Consider the following 25,099-nt stretch of genomic DNA (forward strand, 5'->3'; position numbering starts at 1 on the left):
GGGCATCTATCTGCAAGCACCACACAGCGCCCAACATGCTTTTTCCACACCGTGAGACAGTGGATCTACCACCTGCACCACTCTGCCGCCCTTATTACCTTTAATGCTTCAAACCAAGGGGCAAGAGTGAACAGGAAAAGCCTTGGGATTATCCATCCCAGGTTGGACCAGCCCTGCGGACACCCTCCCAGGGTGAGTGTCAGGGGGCCAGTCTGAGTGGGCCGCTGCTCCTTGAGACCAGCCCTGTGGACACCCTCCCAGGGTGAGTGTCAGTGTCAGGGGGCCAGCCTGAGTGGGCCGCTGCTCCTTGAGACCAGCCCTGTGGACACCCTCCCAGGGTGAGTGTCAGTGTCAGGGGGCCAGCCTGAGTGGGCCTCTGCTCCTTGAGACCAGCCCTGTGGACACCCTCCCAGGGTGAGTGTCAGTGTCAGGGGGCCAGCCTGAGTGGACCACTGCTGCCTTCCTTCTTGTTGTGGGGGTTGAAGAGAGGGAGGAGTGTCTGGGTGAACTTGTGGTGCAGGGTGTAGAGGTGGCACAGGCTGTCGGCATCGTAGAACGCCAGGTGCCCCTCCTCGTAGTCCAGGTAGACGCGGACTGTTTGTGGCTTGTGTCGGAGGGGGATGCTCTGGGGCCCAGGGCCTCCCAGATTGACCAGGTTGCCGTTGACCATCTCCAGCACCCAGTAGCCGTCCTGCGGCACCAGCGGCCCGGTGATCAGCCGGTCAGCCAACTCGCTGGCCACCCCCAGCACGCAGGCCTGGTTGCCCCCCAGCTCCACGTCCCAGTAGTGCCGCCCCGACTTGAAGCCGCTGTCGGCCAGCACGCACAGCCAGTAGTTGAAGAGCTGGGGTGAGAGCGAGCACTCCCGCCGCTTCTCGCCGTCCACCACACTGCGCAGGTCCTCGGACAGGAGCAGCCGGGGGTGAGCTGTCCTGGCGTTCAGCTTCAGGGACTCCCGGGCTGAAAGGCATGAAACAGTCGGTCAGTGGAGATTGTTCCCCACTGTGGGGCTCACACAGTTGGCTTCATGGAAGGAAGCAGAGGGCAATGGTGGAAGGTTGCTTTACGGACCGGAGGCCCGTGACTAGTGGGTGCCTCAGGGTTTGGTGAGGGGCCCATTGCTGTTTTGTCATCTCCATCAATAATCTTGATGAGAATGTGCATGGCACGATTAGCAAGTGAAGATAGACAGAATAAGCTGGAGTAACTCAGCGGGACAGGCAGCATCTCTAGAGAGAAGGATGCCTGATGATCGAGAAAGATGAAGTAGGGTCTCAACCCAAAACGTCACCCATTCCTTCTCTCCAGAGATGCTGCCTGTCCTGCTGAGTCAGCTTTTTGTGTCTATCTTTGGTTTAAACCAGCATTTGCATTTCCTTCCTACACATGATTAGCGAGTGTGCAGATGACACAAAAGTGGATGGTGTTGAAGATGGTGAAGATGGTTGTCACAAATTGCAGCAGGATCTTGATCGGTTGGCCAGGCGGGGTGAGGAATGATTTCTGGAATTTAATGTAGAGAAATGTGAGGTATTGCATTTTGAGAAGTCTATCATGGGCAGGACCCACACGGTAGACAGGGCTCTGGGGAGTGCTGTAGAACAGAGGGATTTAGGAGTACAGGTACACAGTTCTTTGAAAGTGGCGTCTCACGAAGATAGGGTGATCAAAACGGCTTTTGGAACGTTGGCCTTCATCAATCAGAGTATTGAGTATAGAAGATGGGAGGACATGTTCCAGTTGTATAAGACATTGGTGAGGCCACATTCAGAGTGCTGTGTTCAGTTTTAGTCACCATGTTGCAGGAAAGATGTTGTCAAGCTGGAAAGGGTGCACAGATGATTTAAAAGGATGTTGCCAAGGGTCAGGGGCCTTAGCTGTAGGGAGATGTCAATCAGGCTAGGACTTTATTCCTTGGATTGCAGGAGCATGAGGGGTGATCTTATGGAGGTGCACAAGATCTTGAGGGGAATAGATCGGGTAAATGCAATTTTGCCAAGAGTAGGGAAATCGAGAACCAGACGACAGTAGGATAGTGTTAATGTACGGGGATCACTGGGCGGCACGGACTTGGAGGGCCGAAAAGGCCTGTTTCCGGCTGTATATATATGATATGATATGATATGATGACACAGGTTTAAGGTGGGGGAGGGGGAAAGATAATAGGAACCCGAGGGGTAACTCTTTTATTTTACACAAAGGGTGGTGGATATATGGAACAAGCTGCCGGAGAAGGTAATTGAGGCAGGTACTACCAGAATGTTTAAAAGTCATTTGGACAGGTACATGGCTAGGATAGGCTTACAGGGCTATGGGCCAAGCGCGGGCAGGTGGGACTAGAGTGGATGGGGCATGTTGGTCAGTGTGGGCAAGTTAGGTCAAAGGGCCTGTTCCTGTGCTGTATTGTTTTAAGTTCTGTGATCAATGATCTATGACCTGAAATATTAATGCTCTGTTTCTCTGTCTAAATGCTGCTTGGCCTGCTGATTATTTCCATCCTTTTCTGTTTTATATTTTGTAAGCCAGGACAAAGCTTGATTGGTTCCCCATCCACATTGGACTTTACTGGATTTAACTTGCACTAAACATTATTCACGATATTCGCTTTATAATGTGTCTGTACACTGTGGATGGCTTGACTGTAATCACACATTGTCGTTCCGTTGACGGGTTGGCACGCTAAAACAGCTTTTCATTGTGCCTCGGTACACTTGACAATAAACTAAACCCAAACTCCCTTCATCACCAGTACAAAGTTGCTACAGTGGTCAAGTTTCTGCAGTGGGATTTGCAACCTTCTAAGAGGCACGTGTGGGACCACTGAGTCATCGTGCAATATAGCCCCCATGTAATGGATGTATGAGCAGAACATCCCGAACCCTCAGTCTCCCTGCACCGCCCCCACCCCACCCCAACCTCTCACCACCCCCTTTCCCTCCATCCCAACTTTCCAAAAAGCAGGGTCACGTACCTGGCACAAGTGTTTTCAGCTCATCCCAGATTTTAACGTAACGGAAAGGTGTGATGATGGAGTCAGTGTGGAGGTCGGTGGGAAAGTCCGTTGGCGCGATGTATTCCTGTTTGCATCTGGAACGTAGGATTGGAAGCTTGTGCACGTGAAGGAAGCTTTGCAAAGGTTCAGATACCCACATTTCACCACACCCTCCTGCAATCTGAGCCCTGGAACCAGCAGTGGGCCATCTCTCTCTATGACTTCCCTCTCTCTCGATGTAACTTCAGGCAGCCCTGGGCTGCTTACTGTGCCCATTGAAAGTAAAACAAGAAAGGCTTTGAAATGCACCCTGCAGCCAACAATTTTATTGATATTGTCAGACTGCAGTCATTTCCCAGTTCCCCTAGGAAGTCAAGCAGCCAAATTATTTAGAGTGGGGTCTCACTACGTGTGATAATGGTGATGGCAAAGGAATAAATATTGGCCAAACCTGTACCTGTCCATCTTACACATGGATAGACACAACAATGTTTAAAAGAGCCATCAAGTGGAGTCACACTCAGAGTATTGAGTAGAGAAGTTGGGAGGTCATGTTGCAGTTATGCAAGGTATTGGTGAGGCCACACTAAGAGTATTGTGTTCAGTTTTGGACACCAAGTTGTTGGAAAGATGATGTCAAGCCGGAAAGTGTGCAGAAAAGTTTTACCAGGATGTTGACAGGACTCGGGGGCCTCAGCTATAGGCGATGTTGAGCAGGCTGGGACACTATTCATTGGAGTACAAGAGTGGATGACTTTATGTAGAAACAAGGAACTGCAGATGCTGGTGTACAGAAAAGGACACAGAGTGCTGGAGTGACTCAGCAGGTCGGGCGATATCTAGGTGATGTTTTGGGTTGAGAGTCTTCGTCCAGCGTTTTTTATTCCCTGGACCTATATCTTTCTAGCTGCTTTAAAAAATTTTTTTATCCGGACCTTTATATTTACAAATGCTCTTTAGATGACTTTACATGTGCTGCAGAGCCATGGTTCATGGGAAGTGAGCAGAAACGGGAGCCCTGCGCACTGAGAATGATCAGCCATGATCACATTGAATGGTGGAGCTGGCTCGAAGGGCTGAATGGCCTCCTTCTGCACCTATTGTCTATTGTCTATTGTCTAAGTCCGCTTCCCTACAAGTGCCTACCGAACAGTAACTGGGGCTGTGACCTGCGATGGGACCAACTCACTCAGGGAAGAGTGAAGCAAAGAACTCCTGGCTCTCTCAGGGCGGTGAACTCCCTGCACAGCTCCCAACGGTGAACTAATCAGCCATATACAGAAAACCGATGCAGCCACGTACCTGTCCAACAACTGCTTGATGTCCTAAAAAGTAAAAAAAATTAAAAAGGTTTAAATTCTCATGATCCGATCAGTTCATTCAAATAAAATTAAGGATGGCGCATTCAATTAAGGGCTGCACAATGGGGCAGTGGTAGATTTTCTGCCTCACAGGGCCAGAGACTGGGTTTGACCCTGACTATGGGTGCTGTCTATATGTTGGGTGCAATGGATGTCCCATTGCTATGGGTGCAGTTTATATGTTCTCCCTGTGACCATGTGTTTACATGTTCTCCCTGTGACCATGTGTTTATATGTTCTCCCTGTGACCATGTGTTTATATGTTCTCCCTGTGACCATGTGTTTATATGTTCTCCCTGTGACCATGTGTTTATATGTTCTCCCTGTGACCATGTGTTTATATGTTCTCCCTGTGACCATGTGTTTATATGTTCTCCCTGTGACCATGTGTTTACATGTTCTCCCTGTGACCATGTGTTTATATGTTCTCCCTGTGACCATGTGTTTATATGTTCTCCCTGTGACCATGTGTTTATATGTTCTCCCCGTGACCATGTGTTTATATGTTCTCCCTGTGACCATGTGTTTGTTCTCCGAGTGCTCCGGTTTCCTTCCACATCTCAAAGATGTGCAGGTTGGCAGGTTAATTGGCTTCTGTAAATTGTCCCTAGTGGGTGGGAAATAACTTGTTTATGGGGGATTGCTGGTTGACGTAGACTCGGTGGGTGGAAAGGCCCATTTCCACATTTCATCTGTAAACTAAAATAAAATAAACTGAGCACTTTACGACACAAATAAAAAAACTTGTGGTGGGATTCTTCTTCCGAGGGATGACAGAAACAAAATGGAGCAAGATTGTTTTGAGTGATGGGAAGGTGAGGAAAGAGGGGGGGTAATGAATAGTGAGTCATGGCTCAGGTGCAGAGAAGCTGTCAAAGTGGACCTCAGAATGATCAGTGAATTTGGCTAAGGGAAGACAAATATCCCATCTATAAATAAGAATTGCTGCTCCTTTATAAAAATAAAATAGATTAATGGGTGTTGCACTCCGGAACTCAGTCTTGCAAATTAAACGTGACAATATTTAATTAGCTATTAGCCAATATAGGAGCATGAATTTTTTACACTGGCATAGACCACCTATCCCTTTAGTCTTTTAACTCCACAATTCCTTGGGTTATTTCCTTATTTAAAAGGAACCTCCAGAAGCTAGGCACCGTCCGATTCACCTCGACTGCTCAGTGAACAGTGGACTTTGTCTATGGAACTGATGACTAAATCCTGTGCCCTTTATCTTCCCTTTTGCTCTACCGATTGTACTTGAGTTTGACTTGATTGTAAATATCTGATCTGTGAGGATAGCATCCAAAACAAAGCTTTCCACTGTATCCCGGAACACATGATCCCAAACCAATGTTTAGTTTAGAGATAAAACATGGAATCAGGCCCTCCGGCCCACAAGGTCATTGCCGACCAACAATCAACCATACACTTGTTCTATGCTACACACTAGTGACCATTTCAGAAGTCAATTAACCTACATCTTTGGAATGTGACAGGAAACCGGGGAAAAGCTATGCGTTCACAGGGAGAACATACAAACCTTGTACAGACAGCACCCGTAGTCAGGATAGAACCTGGGTCTCTGGTCCAATGTGATGGGCTGAAGTCATGTGTAGACTAGACTGGACGTGGACGGTAGATTCCTGCCCAGTCCAGCAAGGTAGATTATAATTCATAGAAATATAGGAGCAGGAATAGTACATTTGACCCTTCAAAACTGATCCCACCATTCAATCTGATCAAGGGGGGATCACTGACTTTCCCAGTTTCAGTATTTGCCCCACATCCGTTGATTCTACTACCTCAGAGAAAATACAGATATCCTCGATGAACAAATGTAATGATTTTGTTGCAACTCCATCCTGCGGTAGATAACTCGACAGATTCACTATGGTCTTGGGAGAAAAAACCTGCCTTATCTCAGTCTTCACACACATCACACCTTATCTTTATACTGGCTTCCAGAAATATCCTTCCTGTATCTAACCTTTCCAGTCCTGATAGAATGAGAGTCATAGAGTGATACAGTGTGGTAACAGGCCGTTCGGCCTAACTTGCCCAAACTGGCCAACATGTCCCAGCTACACTACTACCTGCCTGTGTTTGGTCCATAACCCTTCAAACCTGTCCTATCCATGCACCTGTCTAACTGTTGGGATAGTCAACTCAACTATCTTCACTGGCAGCTCGGTCCATACACCCACCACCCTTTGTGTGAAAAGGTTACCCCTCAGATTCCTATTAAATATTTTCCCCTTCACCTTAAACCTGTCATCTGGTTTTTGATTCACCTACTCTGGGCAAGAGACTCTGAAATATACACTCTGTGCATGTGTATGGTACATCTGTGAATTCTGCAGGTTTCTGTGAGGTCCTCTCTCATTCTTCCAAACTATCATGAAATTAAGCCTTCATTCATCAGTCCTGCCATCTCAGGGATCAGGAAAGCTTCACTGAACTCCCTCCATGGTAAGAACATCTTTCCTTAGACAAGGAGATAAAAGATGTACACAATAATCAAAGGTACAATCTTACCAGGACTCTGTACATAAGACCATAAGACACAGGAGCAGAATAAGGCCATTCAGCCCATTGAGTCTGCTCTGCCAATCAATCATAGGTGATCTATTTTTCCCTCTCAACCCCATTCTACTGCTATCTCATTGTAACCAATTCCGCTCTACCTAATCAATAACCTATCATTATCTGCCTTTAAAGTAACAAATGCCTTGGCCTCTACGGACTTTTTTGCCAATTTCCACAGATTCACCACCCTCTGGCTAAAACCATTCCTCCAACTCCATTTTGAAGGTACATCCTTTTATCCCGAGGCTGTGCCCTCTGGTTCTAGACTCTCCCATTACTGGAAATGTCCTTGGAAACAGTTGAAGCAAGACTGCTCCTATCCTCAAATCCTCTCACCACAAGAAAATAACAGTCGGAGTTGGCCATTCGGCCATCAAACCTACCCCACACATTCAATATCATCATGGGTGATATATGCTGGCCTGAATACCTCTTTTGTGCAGAGGTGCACCAAGAGGGTCTCAAGGACAATGAAGCACCATTTTGATGCAAGCTCTTTTATCGACTGGCAGAAATTATGTACCAGAAATGTGAAATAATTAAGAAGCATGGTGAAGGTCCATTGCATGTTCCACACGCGTGGGCTGCCTGCTGCTTCTTACCTGAAGCATCTCCTGGGGCTCCCCGTAGCTCAGTTGCAGCTGTACATCCCGGATGGTTCGCTCGATCGTGCAGGCTTCCTGGCAGATCTTCGCCAGGTCCTCTTGCAAGGGCTGAACCGTCCTGCCCACCTCTTCATCGATCTTCACCTCCAGCTCCCGCTTCCTCACGTCCAGGAATCGGTAGATGCTGGAGAGATCGACCCCGACCTGCTCCTTCAGCAGTCGGCCCTTCTCCTGTGGAGAAACAGCAAGCTCAGTGATTTAGGTTTATTATTGACACCACGTACAGTGAAAGGCTTTGTGTTGCAGGCCATCCACACAGATCAGATATACAATACCAGATATATTAGATATCTCAGTTATACAGTAAACCCTCGCTGTAACGGGCCACAGGGAGTGATGGTGTCCGTTATTACTAATTGTCCACTCATACCGAATGAGGGGTTTAATATGAACAGTACTTCATATTCTTGCTATTGAGGGTGTGCAGCGTAGGTTTACTAGGTTAATTCCCGGAATGGCGGGATTGTCATATCTTGAAAGACTGGAGTGGCAAGGCTTGTATACACTGGAATTTAGAAGGATGAGAGGGGATCTTATCGAAACATATAAGATTATTAAGGGGTTGGACACGTTAGAGGCAGGAAACATGTTCCCAATGTTGGGGGAGTCCAGAACAAGGGGCCACAGTTTAAGAATAAGGGGTAGGCCATTTAGAACGGAGATGAGGAAAACCTTTTTCAGTCAGAGAGCTGTAAATCTGTGGAATTCTCTGCCTCAGAAGTCAGTGGAGGCCAATTCTCTGAATGCTTTCAAGAGAGAGCTAGATAGAGCTCTTAAGGATAGCGGAGTCAGGGGAGAAGGCAGGAACGGGGTACTGATTGAGAATGATCAGCCATGGTCACATTGAATAGTGGTGCTGGCTCGAAGGGCCGAATGGCCTCCTCCTGCACCTATTGTCTATTGTCTAATGTCTATTGTCTATAGTACAGCCGATAAACATTCACTCCACAATAAACAGTGAAGGACACACAATGCTGAGGGATGGCCCAGTGGCATCGCAGTGGTTGCTACCTTACAGCGCCAGAGACCAGAGTTCAATCCTGGGTGCTTCCTGTGACAGTGTGGGTTTGCTCCGGGTGCTCGGGTTTCCTCCCGCTTGGCGGAGACGTGCAGGTTTGGGGTTTGGTGGCTTCTGCGGGTTGTGGGGGTTCAGTGGGTCACTGGTGGTGCCGCTGCTCCAGGCCCGGATCTGATCCAGGCCCGGGGCGCTGCTTGAGGCCGTGTGGGTTTCCTCCAGGTGCCCCGGCCCACTGGTTCTATACCACACACCGAACTGTCCCCAGTGTGTGGGGCGGAGGTTGTGTGCCGGAGTGCTCAGAGTCAGGCCCGGGTCCCTGGTGCTGTGGGGCAGGGATCTGCTGGTGGCTCCCACACAGTTGGGCTGCAGGCCCACACATCCTTGCGGCTGAGTGGGGGGGGGGGTAAAGGTTGTGGTGTGGGGGGTCGCAGCACCTGGGAGAGCCCCATGCTGTCACTATGTCTTTGTCTTCACACTGTGGGAGGAGAGAGGACCACTGCGACTGTTCTATCCTGCGCACTGTCAATTGTCCCTGGTGTGTGTCGGGTGGAACGTGTGTATGGGTGATCTCTGATATAACCACTGCGACTGTTCTATCCTACACACTGTCAATTGTCCCTGGTGTGTCGGGTGGAACGTGTATGAGGATCGTTGACTTGGTGTTTCAATCCTGTATCTCGAAACTAAACTAAAATGCATCAAAAACAGCATTCGTTCCATCCACCTATTGGTCATTCCTTGAAACAACAAACTCGGTCTGCATCAAAGTCAGCCTGATATAACCAAAATTTGTTATAGAGGTCCGTTAAATCAACGGCTTACTGTACTGAATGGTCTATTCCTGCTCTGATATTTCCCTGTATTATCATTGACACCCAGCTTACTGGACTGGGAAGGAATCTGCCTTCTGTGTCCTGTCTGGTCCACACGTGACTCCAGCCCATCAGATTGGGTTAGCTTTGGGTCTATTATTGTCACGTGTACCAAGATACAGTGGATAGCTTTGTTTTGTGTGCTATTGTGGCGATCCCTGGTGGTGAGCCACACGTGGTGCGAACCCTCGGCTCGGGGGGTGGGGTCACGGAACGTGGAATGGGTAGGAGTGGCAGCTGGTAGTGGAGTTCCAGGATGAGTTGAACTGGTTGGGGGTTTGGGGACCTGTGTGGTGCTTGAGGAATAAAGAAAGCTTCACTTGACACGTGTCCCGCTCCATTGGATTTGCTTGACACTCATGTCCCACTTCACTATCCAAACAGATCCAATATAGAGAAAAGACATTCTGGCCTTCCATCACAGTGAGGAGGTGACTGGAGGAGACTCACTGTGATGGATGTTCCATTTTTTGTTTTGTGTTGGTTTGTGATTGTGTGTGTTATTGCTTATTTTTATTGCTCTTGTTGTTGGACTGTGGGTAACGGAATTTCGTCCCAAAGACTTGTTTTTTTGGATGACAATAAAGGCTATTCTGATTCTGATTCTGATATAGCATACATAGATACAATCAGTTCAAACTCAAGTACAATAGATAGAGCAAGGGAGAAGATACTGAGTGCAGAATATAGTTCTCACCATTGTCGTGCATCAATGCCTTGGACAAAGTACAATGGGGTCGAGATGACCGATACATTTGACTGGGAATAAACATTGCTGTTACCATGGCAGAGGAGATGTGAAGTAAATGTGCGTAAATAGGACTACAATGGACAGCAAAAAGCCTGTTTCTGCACTGTATGACTCCATTACTAAGAAACGTCCCTTCTCACCTCACTTCAGTAATGCAACAAAAGCAGAAGTCCCTCATCACTGCCCTGATCCTCCACAACGTCCTGGCTGATCAACAGTGTCAGAGTCATTACTGCACGGAAACAGGCCCTTCAGCCCAACTCTTCCTGGGACGCCCGCCCTGTCTAAACTAGTCCCATTTGCCTGTGTTTGGACCATCAGTTCCAGTGCTAATTTTCTTCACTCACCCATTGTCCGTGGTTCCTCTAACATGTGGAGGACACAATGTTGCAGCTGGAGGAGCTGCTGCCCCAGAGCACCGGAGACCGGGGTTCAATCCAGGCTTCGGTACTGTCTGTGTGGAGTTTGCACATCCTCCCTGTGACATCGTGGGTTTCATCTGGGTGGGCTGAAAGATGGCAGATGAAGTTTAATGCTGATAAGTGTGAGGTGCTGCATTTTGGTAGGACAAATCAAAATAGGACGTACAGGGTAAATGGTAGGGAATTGAGGAATGCAGTGGAACAGAGGAATCTGGGAATAACTGTGCATTGTTCCCTGAAGGTGGAATCTCATGTGGATAGGGTGGTGAAGAAGGCGTTTGTTATGCTTGCCTTTATAAATCAGAGCATCGAGTATAGAAGTTGGGATGTAATGTTAAAATTGTACAGGGCATTGGTGAGGCCGGATCTGCAGTATGGTGTGCAGTTCTGGTCGCCAAATTATAGGAAGGATGTCGACAAAATGGAGAGGGTACAGAGGAGATTTACTAGAATGTTGCCTGGGTTTCAGCACTTAAGCTACAGAGAGAGGTTGAGCAGGTTGGGTCTTTATTCTTTGGAGCGTAGAAGGTTGAGGGGGGACTTGATAGAGGTTTTTAAAATTTTGAGAGGGACGGACAGAGTTGACGTGGGTAGGCTTTTCCCTTTGAGAGAGGGGAAGATTCCAACAAGGGGACATAGCTTCAGAATTGAGGGACAAAAGTTTAGGGGTAACATGAGGGGTAACTTCTTTACTCAGAGGGTGGTGGCTGTATGGAATGGGCTTCCGGTGGAAGTGGTGGAGGCAGGCTCGATTTTATTATTTAAGAGTAAATTGGATAGGTATATGGATAAGAGGGGATTAGAGGGTTATGGTCTGAGTGCAGGTAGATGAGACTAGGTCAGGGAGAGTGGTCGGCGTGGACTGGTAGGGCCGAACGGGCCTGTTTCAGTGCTGTAGTTGTTATATGGTTATATGGTTATATGGTTCCGGTTTCCTCCCACATTCCAAAGATGTCCAGATTTGTAGGTTGATTAGCTTCTGTAACTTGTGTGTAGACTGTGGATGCGAAAGTGAGTTGACATAAAACTACTGTGAAAGCGTGATCAATGGTCCGCATGGACTCGGTGGGCCGAAGGGCCTACTTCCATGCTCTGTCCTTCAATTCAGTTACATCTAAAAATCTATCCATCTCTTTCTTGGAAATATTACTGCGGTTTCACAGGCCTCTTGGGGACAGAATTCCATAGATTCACTGACCTCTGGGTGAAGAAATCTCTCCAGCCTTTTTACTAATTGGACAACGTCCATTTTCCGACTCTGACCTCTGGTTCCAGACAACCGAGGCAGAGGAAACATCAAGTCTGAATCGAGAATGTAAAAAGAGGGAACTGCAAATGCTGGTTTACAAAGACACAGACACAGAGCGCTGGACTAACTCAGCAGGTCAGTCGACTTTGCAGGAGAACATGGTAGGTGACGTTTGGTGTTGGGACCCTTACTCAGACCTCAAGAAGTATCCCAAAAGGGGGCCTGACCCACTGAGTTACTCCAGCACGTTGTGTCTTTTTTTGTGAACCAGCCTCTGCAGTTCCTTGAGTCCCCCGAGGTTCCGGTCTCTCTCATTATTGTATCCCATCCACTGTTATTGTACATCTTTCCCAGACCATGTCCAATACCTGCACTTAATTCCTCTGACACACTTTGTTCAGGCAGGGATATCCATTACCCAGGGAAAGCAGGTGAGGAACCCTTTCGGTCGGGAACTTTCTTCAGACTGACTGTTGTGGGGGGGTGGGGAAGAGGATGGGGGGTGGGTAGGGAGTAAAGATGGACGATAGGAGGGGCAGGACAAAGCATGGTAGGTGAACACAGGCAAGGGAGGTTTTCTGATAGGCAGATTATTGGTCAAAGTTCATAAGTTGTCGGAGCAGAATTAGGCCATTCAGCCCATCAAGTGTATTCTGCCATTCAACCGCGGTTGATCTATCTTTCCCCATTCTCTTGCCTTCTCCCCATAACCCCTGACATCCGTACTAATCAAGAATCTGTCAATCTCGAGCTTAAAAATATCCATTGACTTGGCCTCCACGGCCTTCTGTAGCAATGAATTCCACAGATTCGTCTCCCTCTGACTAAACAAATTCCTCCTCATCTTTCTAAAGCTATGGCCTTTTATTCTGAGGCTATGGCCTCTGATTCCAGACTCTCCCATGGGTGGAAACATCCTCTCCATATCCACTCTACCCAGAGACGAAAACAACTGATGGAATGAGACAAGAGGATTGAAGAGTTGCAAATCGTGAAACCAGAGGAAGGAATGAAAGTGGAGGGAAATAAATTGGTGCGTCTGTGGGGGGGGGGGAGAGAAAGGGCGGGTGGGGGGGGGGGGGTGGGTAAAGCAGGCAAAGCGATATCCTTACCATCAAGCCCTGTGAAAATGATGTACACTTCAACAGGACCAGCATGGTGGAGCAGCTGGTAGAGCAGCTGCCTCACAGCAACAGGGACCCGGGTTCAATCCTGACTATGGGTGCTGTCTGTACAGAGTTTGTGCATTCTCCCCACGACCTGCGTGTCTTCTCTCTGGGAGCTCCGGTTTCCTGCCACATTCCAGAGACATACAAATCTGTAGATTAATTGGCCAGTAAAATTGTAAATTGCCCCTTGTGTGTGCAGGACTGTGTCAGTGTGTGGGGATCGCTGGTCGGCACGGACTCGGTGGGCCGAAGGGCCTGTTTCCCCACTCTATCTCTGAACTGAACTACCTGTAAGTTCAACGTGCATAGGTCACTTCAAATCTAAACCTGGTGTAAGAAATCGTACCTTGATTTTATAAATCTTTGCTTCTTGTTGGCACTGACTGTGACTTGCTTGCTCCTTTTGGATCTGGAGAACATCTTTGTATTTTTCCAACCTGTCCTGGTGAAAAGGTGCACAGTATTAGTGCAGGCACTGACAGATTACTGAGCAGAATCAGTAAGTCAGCAAAAGGCAACACAAACACAGAAAATGCCACAAAATACACGCCAGGCCAGAGCATTTCCATGGAAGTGGATTAAAGTCTTTAATGTCATAATCTTCAGCCACATCAGACAGTTTAAAACACATTGCTGCCTCACGGCCCCAGAGTCCTGGGTTAGATCCTGACCTCTGCTGTTGTCTGATTCAGTTGTTTATTGTCACCTGTACCGAGGGACAGTGAACAGCTTTTGTTGCGTGCTAACCAGTCGGCAGAAAGACAATACATGATTAATGCACTGTCTGTGTGGAGTTTGCACGTCCTCCCTGTGACCATGTTGGTTTCTTCTGGGTGCTGCAGTTTCCTCCCACATCCCTAAAACATGAGGGCTTGTACCTGTTTAATCGACCTCTGTACGTTGCTCCTAGTATGTGGGTGAGTGGCTGAAGAAGTGGGATAACATGGATCTGGTGCAAACGGGTGATCAATAGCTGGGGTGGGCTTATAGAGGCGAAGAGTCTGTATCCATGGTGTATCTTTCAATGATTTAGTGATTCAACCTCACCAGACAAACTGCAAGCTCAGCAGAACACGAAGTGCTGAAGTAACTCAGCGGGTCAGGCAGCATCAGTGGAGGGAGCGGACAGGCGGTCTTCAGGTCTGGACCCTTCTTCAGGCTGAAAACTGCAAGCGTGGGGCGTGTACAGTGAGTGCTTCTCATCCTTTCTTCTGGATGTTACTCTCAGCCATCTTTGCTCCAGATATCGAAGGGCAGGAGACAACAGCGGGAGCAGGAGACAACAGCAGGAGACAACAGCAGGAGACAACAGCAGGAGACAACAGCGGGAGCAGGAGCAGGAGCAGGAGCAGGAGACAACAGCGGGAACAGGAGACAACAGCAGGAGACAACAGCAGCAGACAACAGCAGGAGACAACAGCAGTAGCAGGAGACAACAGCAGGAGACAACAGCAGGAGCAGGAGACAACAGCAGGAGACAACAGCAGGAGCAGGAGACAACAGCAGGAGACAACAGCAGGAGACAACAGCAGGAGACAACAGCAGGAGACAACAGCAGGAGCAGGAGACAACAGCAGGAGACAACAGCAGGAGCAGGAGACAACAGCAGGAGACAACAGCAGGAGACAACAGCAGGAGCAGGAGACAACAGCAGGAGACAACAGCAGGAGACAACAGCAGGAGACAACAGCAGGAGACAACAGCAGGAGACAACAGCAGGAGACAACAGCAGGAGACAACAGCAGGAGACAACAGCAGGAGACAACAGCAGGAGCAGGAGACAACAGCAGGAGACAACAGCAGGAGCAGGAGACAACAGCAGGAGCAGGAGACAACAGCAGGAGCAGGAGACAACAGCAGGAGACAACAGCAGGAGCAGGAGACAACAGCAGGAGACAACAGCAGGAGACAACAGCAGGAGCAGGAGCAGGACACTCAGCCCCTCAAGTCCGGCACACCATTCAGTGGGATCATGACTGGCTCCGCTGGTCTCAACTATACTTATTTCTCAACATTATTCACAAAATGCTGGTGTAACTCAGCAGGTCAGGCAGCATCGCAGGAGAGAAGGAATGGGTGACTTTTCGGGTCGAGACCCTTCTTCAGATTTATGTATCAACATTATCATTACCCCTCCAATATTTCTCAGAGCTGAAAAAAAATCACATTAATGTTTTCTGGACGGGGAGGGGATTGAGTTATAAGGGGAGAATGGGAAGGCGATTGACATTTTTCTTTTAAACAAAGTTTATAAAATTATGAGAGACACAAACAGGGTAGATAGTCAGGAACTTTATCCTGAACTTTCAAATATTTTTTCCTTCTCCAACTTAAATATTTCTGATGATCCAGCCTCCACCACCCTCAGGGGCACAGAATTCCAGAGATTCACCACCCTCTGGGACTAGGATGGAACAGTGGCAGTACAATAATTGAATTCTCAATGAAACTCTGAGTCCAATGGCAGCATTTAAAACTTGTTATTTAGGCACGGTGGTTACATGGGATCAGAGTGAAGCTTTCTGACAGGAAACGTTTCTTGATGCAATTACCAGTTGTACATTACAGAAACAAGGAACTGCAAATGCTGGTTTACAAAAAAAAAGTCACAAAGTGTTGGAGTAACTCAGAAGGTCACACAGCACCTCTGGAGAAGTGACGTTTCGGACCTATATTCAGACTGGACATTAAGTGCTGGATTAACTCAGCGGGTCTGAAGAAGGATCCCAACCTGAAACAATACCTTATTGTCACATGTACCGAGGTAGAGTGAGATTCTTCGTTGTTGCATACAATCTTTGTTGTGGGGCAACATTGTTGTTTTCACCCAGAAGGGCGGCACGGTGGAGCAGCGGTGGAGTTGCTGCCTGACAGCGCTTGCAGCGCCGGAGACACGGGATCGATCCCAACTACGGGTGCTGTCAGCACAGACTTTGTACGTTCTCCCTGTGACCCGCGTGGGTTTTCTCCGAGATCTTCGGTTTCCTCCCACACTCCAAAGATGTACAGGTATGTAGGTAAATTGGCTTGGTAAATTTTGAAAATTGTCCCTGGTGTGTGTAGGAGAGTGTTGTTATGTAGGGATCGCTGGTCGGTGCAGACCCGGTCGGCTGAAGGCCCTGTTTCCGCGCTGTATCTCTAAACAAAACTAAAAGCTAAATCCGGTAAAATCCTACAACAGACTTCACCTTGGCAGTTCACAAAGATGCACCACGTTTCTGGCACTGACAAAGTTTCTGGCTTCTCAAGAGATGGTGCCTGACCTACTGATTTACTCCAGCACTTTGTGAGATTTTGTGGGAGGAAACCGGAGATCCCATAGAAAGCCCACGCAGGTCACGGGGAAAACATGCAAACTCCGTACAGAGAACACCCATTGTCAGGATCGAACTCGGGTCTCTGGCGCTGTAAGGCAGCAAATCTAACACTCCTACATTTTTAACGGCCTCCATATTTTAGAGACAGCCTTCAATATTTTTGATGGATTAATAAATTTACATTTCTCTAGATATTGGAAACACGTTTGGCATGCAAGATGGGGTGTCTTTAGTCTTGCAGGGCTTATCTAAACTTCTCTCAAAGAAATCAACCATTTGTTTGCAACAGCAATAAGCATAAAGATACAATGGAAAATAATAATGGTGATAATGAACAAGACCAAGCCTTAAAGCAATGACATTGCACAGCCACCCTCTCCACACCCAGTGGGTCTGGACGCGACAGGAATCAGGCAAGACGCCAGGTAAGAATTAACAATAACTTTAATGCAGCATCCGAACATTCACTCTCTTCAGTCACCCGCACGAGTAAACTCTCGCCCCTTCCAGCAAACACCGTACCCCAAGACCCCTCTACAGCCCTGTCCACTCAGTGCCGAGGGGGATGACCCAGGGAGTGGCCTAACCCGCGGGCATCACCACAGTATCACATCTCAACCTCACCTCTTCCTCCACCAGCTTTTCCCATTGCCGCCCGTTTATCTCCCTCCTAGGTAGGAAGAGGGATGAGACCCTGCGGAGTGAACACAGGGAGTTAGGCAAAAGGCTAAAGTGCGGGACCTCCAGGGTAGTAATCTCTGGTCTGCTCCCAGTGCCACGTGCCAGTGAGGGCAAGAATGGGAAGATAGGACGTGAATGAGCAGCTGAGGAGTTAGTGCAGGGGCAGGGATTCAGATCTTTGGACCATTGGGATCTGTTCTGGGGCAGAGTTGACCTGATGAAGAGGGATTAAGTCAAGTCAAGTCAATTTGTATAGCATATTTAAGAACAACCCACGTTGACCAAAGTGCTGTACATCAGTTCAGGTACTAAGAACGAACATACAATGGCACACAAACATAACAGCACATACATAAACAATTCACAGCGCCCCCTCAGAGGGCCTCAAACGCTACGGAGTAGAAATAGGTTTTGAGCCTGGACTTAAAGGAGTTGATGGAGGGGGCAGTTCTGATGGGGAGAGGGATGCTGTTCCACAGTCTAGGAGCTGCAACCGCAAAAGCGCGGTCACCCCTGAGCTTAAGCCTAGACCGCGGGATAGTGAGTAGCCCCATGTCGGCCGACCTGAGGGACCTGGAGATAGAGTGGTGGGTTAGAAGATTTTTGATGTAGGGGTGCCAAGTCTGTTTAGGGCTTTGTATGTGAATAGGAGGAGCTTGAAATTGATTCTGTACCGTACTGGGAGCCAGTGGAGAGAGGCCAGAATCGGGGTGAAGTGGTCCCTTTTGCGGGTACCCGTCAGGAGTCTCGCTGCGGCGTTTTGGACCAATTGCAGGTGGGGCAGGGATGATTGGCTGATCCCAGTGTATAGGGAGTTGTAGTAGTCTAGGCGGGAGGAAATGAATGCGTGGATGATTTTTTTCAATGTCGTCAAATTGAAGGAATGGTTTGATTTTAGCTATGGTACGAAGATGGAAGAAGCTGGCTTTTACCACGGCGTTGACTTGCTTGTCAAACTTTAATGCAGAGTCAAATGGGTTGCAGCTGAACTACAGGGGAACCAATATCCCAGCAAGTATGTTTACTACTGCTGATCGGGTTGGTTGTTAACTAGATTGGCAGGGGGATGTGATCCACAGCAGGAGTGATGCAGGTCAAGCTAGAGGTTGATGAAAGCAATGTCTGTATGCAGGAGCAAAGCTGGGAGTGAGGAAGTACTGTTGGATTCATTAGCATCTGTTTCAATGTAAAAGGCCTGATGGGTGAGGCGGATGAGAACAGGGCCTGGATAGGTAGGTACGTGCGACTGGAATGTTGTAGCATTTATGGAAGTCTGGTTAAGGGCGGGACAGGACTGGCAGCTTAATGTTTCAGGGACAAACACAAAATGCTGGAGTAACTCAGCAGATCAGGCAGCATCTCTGGAGAAATGGAATAGATGACGTTTCTGGTCAAGACCTTTCTTCAGACCTGAATTACTTTATTCAATTACGATTCCTTTTCTCCAGGGATGCTACCTGACCCCCTGAGTTATTCCAGCATTTTGTGTCTATCGTTGGTGTAAACAAGCATCTCAGCAGGTCTGAAGAAGAACATCGACCCGAAACGTCACCTATTCCGTTTGTCAAGAGATGCTGTCTGAGCCTGTGAGTTACTCCAGTTTTTGTGTCTCAATTCCTTGCTACACATTAACGTTTCAGGGTACAGATGCTGAAGGCGAGATAGAGGTGTGGGTGAAAGAGAAGGGGCAGTTGCTTTACTGATTATGGAGATCTTCATGGCGATTATTTGGGGTGACGTTAATGATGATTCGTCCAGTGAATCTATGGGTGGAGCTGAGAAATATAAAGGGGATGATCACCTATTGAGAGTGTAATACAGGCTGTCAAATAGCCAACATGATGAAGAGCTAATATGCCAGGAGATTGCAGGCAGTTGCGAGAATAATAAGGCTGTCATAGTAGGGAATTGTAACCTTCCCAATATAGACAAGGAACGCCATAGGATCAATGGCTTAGACCGGATGGAATTTGTCAAATGTGTTCAGGAAAGTCTCCTGAGCCAATATCTAGAGGATCTACAACGCAGAGGGCAAAGCTTGACCTCCCCTCAGGAAATGTGGAGGAGCAAGTGACTGAAGTGTCGGAGGGTGAGCTTTTGGGACATTGACCACAATTAAATTAGCTTTATTGTTATGGATAAGAGCAGGGCTGGTCTTCAAGTTAAAGTTCTGAACTGGGGCAAGACCAACTTTGATGATATTAGAAGATAGGTACAAACTGTTGGAATAGCAAAGAAAAATACGTGCAGGAGTGGGACAATCGGCCCTTTGAGCCAGCACCACCATTCAATATGATCATGGCTGTTCATCTAAAATTATACCCCGTTCCTTTTTTTCCCCCCATATCCCTTGATTCCTTTAACCCGAAGAGCTAAATCTAACTCCCTCTTGAAAACATCCAATGAATTGGCCTCCACTGTCTTCTGTGGCAGAGAATTCCACAGATTCACAACTCTGGATGAAAAAGTTTTTCCTCGTCTCAGTTCTAAATTGCCTACCCCTTATTCTTAAGATGTGACCACTGATTCTGGACTCCCCCAACTTCCAGAATTTTTCCTGGAACTCAGCGGGTCAGGCAGCATCTCTGGATAGAAGAAATGGGTGACCTTTCAGGTTGAGACCCTTCTTCAGACTGAGAGTCTGGGGAGAAGGAGGCACCGAGATAAGGATGGGCAAGGCGTGAAGACGAGACATCAAAGGGGGTGGAGGTCAAGGAAAATGTAGCATAGATCATTGTTAGCGAGGGGAAGGAGACAACAAAGCAAACAGAGATAAAATTTAATCAGGGGGAGAGTCAGACTGGTCATAGAACTGGCAGATGCAAGTCAATTCAAGTCAAGTTTATTTGTATAGCACATTTAAACACAACCCACGTTGACCAAAGTGCTGTACATCAGTGCAGGTACTAAAAATGAATATGCAATAGCACACAAACCTAACACCACAGACATAAACAGTTTACAGCGCCCCCTCAGAGGGCCTCAAACGCTAGGGAATAGAAGTAGGTTTAAAGGAGTCGATGGAGGGGGCAGTTATGACGGGGAGAGGAATGCTGTTCCACAGTCTAGGAGCTGCAACTGCAAAAGCGCTGTCACCCCTGAGCTTAAGCCTAGACCGCGGGACAGTCAGTAGCCCCAAGTCAGCCGACCTGAGGGGACCTGGAGATAGAGTGGTGGGTTAGAAGATTTCTGATATAGTGGGGGGCAAGCACGTTTAGGGCTTTGTATGCAAATAGGACGCAGACTTCTAAAAGTTGATTGGAGTAGGCTGCAGGCAAATGGACGGCCGGAAAGTGGGATGCTATTAAGAGTGTGATGGTAAAAGTTGAATGCATGCATTTTCCTGTTAAAGTGAAGGGCAAGGCAGGTGGGAGTAAGAAAGCCTGGATGACGAGGGAAATTGAAACTCTGTTCAGGAAAAAGCAGGAAGCACGGGACATGTATAGGGAGCTCGGATCAAGTGTATCCCTAGAGGAGTTCAGAGGACTAAGCATACCTAGAAAGGATAACAGGAGGGGGGAAATGGGGGCAAGAGAGTGCTCTGGCAAATATAATAAAGGAGAATTGAATTGAATTGATTTTCTTTATTTGTCATTCAAAACAAGTTTGAACGAAATTTGGTTACCGTGCAGTCACAACATTAAAAAAGCAACAAAACACACGAACACAAACATCTGTCACAGTGAGTCTCCTCCAGACACCTGCACACTGTGATGGAAGATAAAAAAGACAGTCATATCCATTCAAATGTATTTATGTACATTAAGGAAAAGAGAGAGAGAGAGAAATAGAGAACTGGAGAGAGAATAGGGACCGTCAGAAATCAAAGTGGTCATCTACAGTATGTGAGGAGCTACAGGAAGTGAGCAAGGTCTTCAATAAGTAGAAACAAAGAACAGCAGATGCTGATTAATACACAAAAGGCCAGCAAGTGCTGGAGTAACTCAGCAAATCAGGCAGCATCCCTGGAGAACATGGATCGGTGACATTTCGAATCGAGACCCTTTTTCAGACACCTATCCATGTTTTCCAGAGATGTTGGCTGACCTGCTGAGTTACTCCAGCACTTTGTGTCCTTTTAGCTCTTCAATGAGTATTTCTCCTCTATTTTACTGTCAAGAAGGACATGCAAACTGGGGAAGTCGGGACAGATAATGGAGATGTCTTGAGGACAGTCTGTTTTGCCATTGAGGAGGTGCTGGATATAGTGGGGCACATGGAGGTAGATAAATCTGTCTGGCCTGATCAGACGTAGCTGACATTGTGGGAAGCTGGAGAGAAAAAGCTGCAGGAGCCTCTTGGAGACAATAGGAATCATCGTTAGACACGGTGAGGTGCCGGGTGACTGGAGGGTGGCTAATGTTGTGCCTCTATTTAAGAAAGGTTTCAAGTAAAAGCCTAGGAACTATATACCAGTTGGCATTACATCTGTTGTAGGCAATTTACTGGAAAGGATTCTGAGGAATAAGATATATGCATTTGGATCGACAAATGGGAGAGCGTGTCTCACAGATTTCATTTGGGTTCTTTAAACCCAGAAGGTTGATGAGGGCAAGGCCGTACATGTTGTCTTTGTGCACTTCAGTAAGGCCTTGGATAAGGTTCCGCACGTTAGGCTGCTCTGGAGGTTAGATTGCATGTTATCCAGGGAGAGATAGCTGACTGGATCCAGAATTGGCTTCATGGAAGGAAGCAGAGTGTGGTCGTGCTGTGTGGTTTTTCAGACAGGAGGCCAGAGACTAGTGTGCCTCAGGGATTGGTGCGAAACCCATTGCTGTTTGTGGTTTATATTAAAACAATGGGCCACACAGTGGCACAGCGGTAGAGTTGCTGCCCTACAATGCTTGCAGTTCCGGAGACCCGACTACGTGTGCTGTTTGTACGGAGTTTGTACGTTCTCCACATCACCACAAGGGTTTTCTCCAAGATCTTCGGTTTCCTCCCACACTCCAAAGACGTACAGGTTAATTGGCTTGGGTTTGTATACTTGGTGTGAGTGTAAATTGTCCCTTGTGTGTGTAGGCTTGTGTTAATGTGCCGGGATCTCTGGTTGGCGCAGACTCGGTGAAATAAAGGGCCTGTTTCCGTGCTGTATCTCTCAAAACTAAAGCTAAACTAAAATAATTAAAAACTAAAGCAAAAACAATTTGGATGAGAATATCCAAGACAAGATTAGTAAGTTTGTAGCTGACATTATAGCAGGTAATATAGTGGACAGTGAAGAGGGTTGTCACAAATTACAGCAGGATCTTGATCAGCTGGGCATGTGAGCTTAAGAATGAGTAACGGAGTTCAATGTTCGTATGAGGTGTTACATTTTCAGAAGTCAAACCAGGGCTGGACCTTCACAGTGAATGGCACGGTTCTGGTAGTGTTGTATAGCAGAGGGATCTAGGGATACAGGTGCACAGTTCCCATGAAAGTGACGACACAGGTAGATAGTGGGGTAGAGAAGGCTTTCAGTATATTAACCTTTCTTCAGTCAGGGTACTGAGTATAGAAGTTGGGATATTCGGTTACAGTTGGGGAGGTCCCATTTGGAGGATTGTGTTTACTTTTAAGCACCCTGCTTAGGAAGGATGAATCACAGAGGTTCTCGACACGATACGTCACCCATTCCTTCTCTCCAGAGATGCTGCCTGACCCGCTGAGTTACTCCAGCATTTTGTGATACCACTGCTTAGGAAGGATGTTAATAACCTGTAAAGAGTGCAGAGAAGATTTACGAGGAGGTTGCCAGGATGTGAGGGCCTGAGCTATGGGGAAATATTGGGCACACAGGCACTTTATTTTCCAGAGCGCAGGAAGCTGAGGTTGTGAGTGATCTTACAAAGCTGTTGAAATTCATGAGAAATTGATAGGAAGAAATCACAGAGTCTTTTACCCATGATTGGGGAATCAAGAACCAAAGATCATAGGTTTAAGATGAAGAGGGAAAATAATTAATAAGAACATGAAGGGCAACATTTTTCACGCAGAGGGTGGTGGGTGTATGGAATAAATTGCCAGAGGAGGTAGTTAAGGCAGGTACAATAACAACATTTAAAGGACATTTGGGCAGGTACATGGATAGGAAAGGTCCAGCTGGACATTACCCAATACAGGCAAATTGGACTAGTTTGGATGGGACTTCTTGGACAGCATGGATGAATTGAGGCAAGGGGCCTGTTTCTGTGCTGCATGAATGCCCATACTCCCCTCCCCCCCACCCCCACAATCACCTGCACCACCACAACCCTATCATGGAATAGATAGTTCGGATGCATAGAGTACTTCACCCAGATTAGGGGAATCAAGAACCAGAAGACACAGGTTCAAGGTGAGAGGGGAAAACTTTAATAGGAGCCCGAATCACTCACTGAGTGGTGGGTATATGGACAAGCTGTCAGAGGAGGGAGTTGAGGCACGGACACAGAAATCATACTGAAGGTAGACACAAAATGCTGGAGTAACTCAGCGGGGATAAGCAGCATCTCTGGAGAGAAGGAATGGGTGACGTTTCGGATCGAGTCCCTTCTTCAAACTGATGTCAGAGGAGTGGGCGGTACAGAGATAAAATGTAGTCGGAGACAGTAAGACTGATGGGTGAACTGGGAAGGCGGAGGGGTTGGGGAGAAAAGCAAGGGCAACTTGAAGTTAGAGAAGTCAATGTTCAAACTGCTGGGGTGTAAGCTACCCAAGTGAAATATGAGGCGCTGTTCCTCCAATTTGCGCTGGCCCTCACTCTGACAGTGGAGGAGGCCCAAAGTGAGATTGAGAATGGGAGGGGGAAGTTAAAGTGCTGAGCCACCGGGAGATCAGGTAGGTTTAGGCAGTCTGAGCGGAGGTGTTCAGCGAAACGATCGCCGAGCCAGCTTTTGGTCTCGTCGAAATACAGGAGTTGATACCTGGAACTGTGGATACAGTATGTGGTGGGAGGAGGTGCAAGTGAACCTCTGCCTCACCTGAAAAGACTGTTGGGGTCCTTGGACGGAGTTGAGGGGGGGAGGTAAAGGGACAGGTATTGCATCTCCTGCGACTGCTGGGGAAAGTACCTGGGGAGGGGGTGGTTTGGGTGGGAAGGGACGAGTTGACCAGGGAGTTGCAGAGGGAATGGTCTCTGCGAAAAGCAGAAAGGGGTGGAGATGGGAAGATGTGGCCAATAGTGGGATCCCGTTGAAGGTGGCAAAAATGTGGGAGGATTATATGCTGTATGTGACGGCTGATGGGGTGGAAGGTGAGGACAAGGGGGACACTGTCCTTGTTACGAATGGGGGGAGGGGCAGCAAGAGCTCAGCTGCAGGATATTGAGGAGACCACAGTGAGAGCCTCATCTATAATGGAAGAGAGGAACCCTCATTCCCTAAAGAAATCATGCTGTTGGGTTGCATCACAGCTTGGTTTGGGAAGAGCTCTGCCCATGCCTGCAAGTAATTGCAAACAGTTGTGCAAAAGTAGCCCGGTCCATCACACGGACCATAAGACAAGGGAGCAGAATTAGGTTGTAACCTTTGACACACTTACCAATCATGAATCGATCAATTTCTGATCGACACCCTTCTTCAGATGTGGGGCCAAAGGGCCTGTCCTCATGCTGTACGTCTCTTTGAAGACACTTACTTTGTAGAAGACGGAAACCTCCTCGATGGGGATGATGACGTGGCCTTGGTGCTCACTGGAGCAAGAGCAGACGATGCAGATGGCACCCTGGCACTCCAGGCAGAAGAGCTTGTGTCTCTCCTCGTGCCGCTGGCAGTAGAAGGCCGGCTGTCCCTGGCGGGGATCCAGCTTCAGCTCCTTCACGCCCTCCACAATGTTGGCCAGCTTGCGATTGGGCTTCAACCTCTTGTCCTTGAACACCTCCCTGCACTCGGGGCAGGAGTAGAAGGCGTCGCCCTCCTCCCAGCTCCGCGAGATGCACAGCCGGCAGAAGTTGTGGTCGCACTCCAGGGCCACCGGCTCCTGGAAGAAATCCAGGCAGATGGAGCAGGTCACCTCACTGTAGAGTCGACCAAGGGGTGGTAGGGAGGCCAT

At 47.9% G+C, this 25,099-nt stretch overlaps 1 protein-coding gene across 1 annotated transcript; it reads right to left on the reverse strand.

Moving 5' to 3' along the window:
- Nucleotides 1–337: 337 nt before the first annotated feature.
- Nucleotides 338–25,099, reverse strand: LOC144603239 (zinc-binding protein A33-like). The gene is made up of 6 exons (XM_078416434.1): nt 24,686–25,099; nt 13,435–13,530; nt 7,545–7,778; nt 4,295–4,317; nt 2,972–3,087; nt 338–960 (listed from the first exon to the last, which is right to left on the reverse strand). Exons 1-6 carry the CDS (start codon nt 25,097–25,099, stop codon nt 428–430), a joined length of 1,416 nt encoding a protein of 471 aa, XP_078272560.1. The 3' UTR covers nt 338–427.

This window comes from Rhinoraja longicauda, chromosome 19 (assembly GCF_053455715.1).
Source record: "Rhinoraja longicauda isolate Sanriku21f chromosome 19, sRhiLon1.1, whole genome shotgun sequence".
Lineage (NCBI taxonomy): Eukaryota > Metazoa > Chordata > Chondrichthyes > Rajiformes > Arhynchobatidae > Rhinoraja > Rhinoraja longicauda.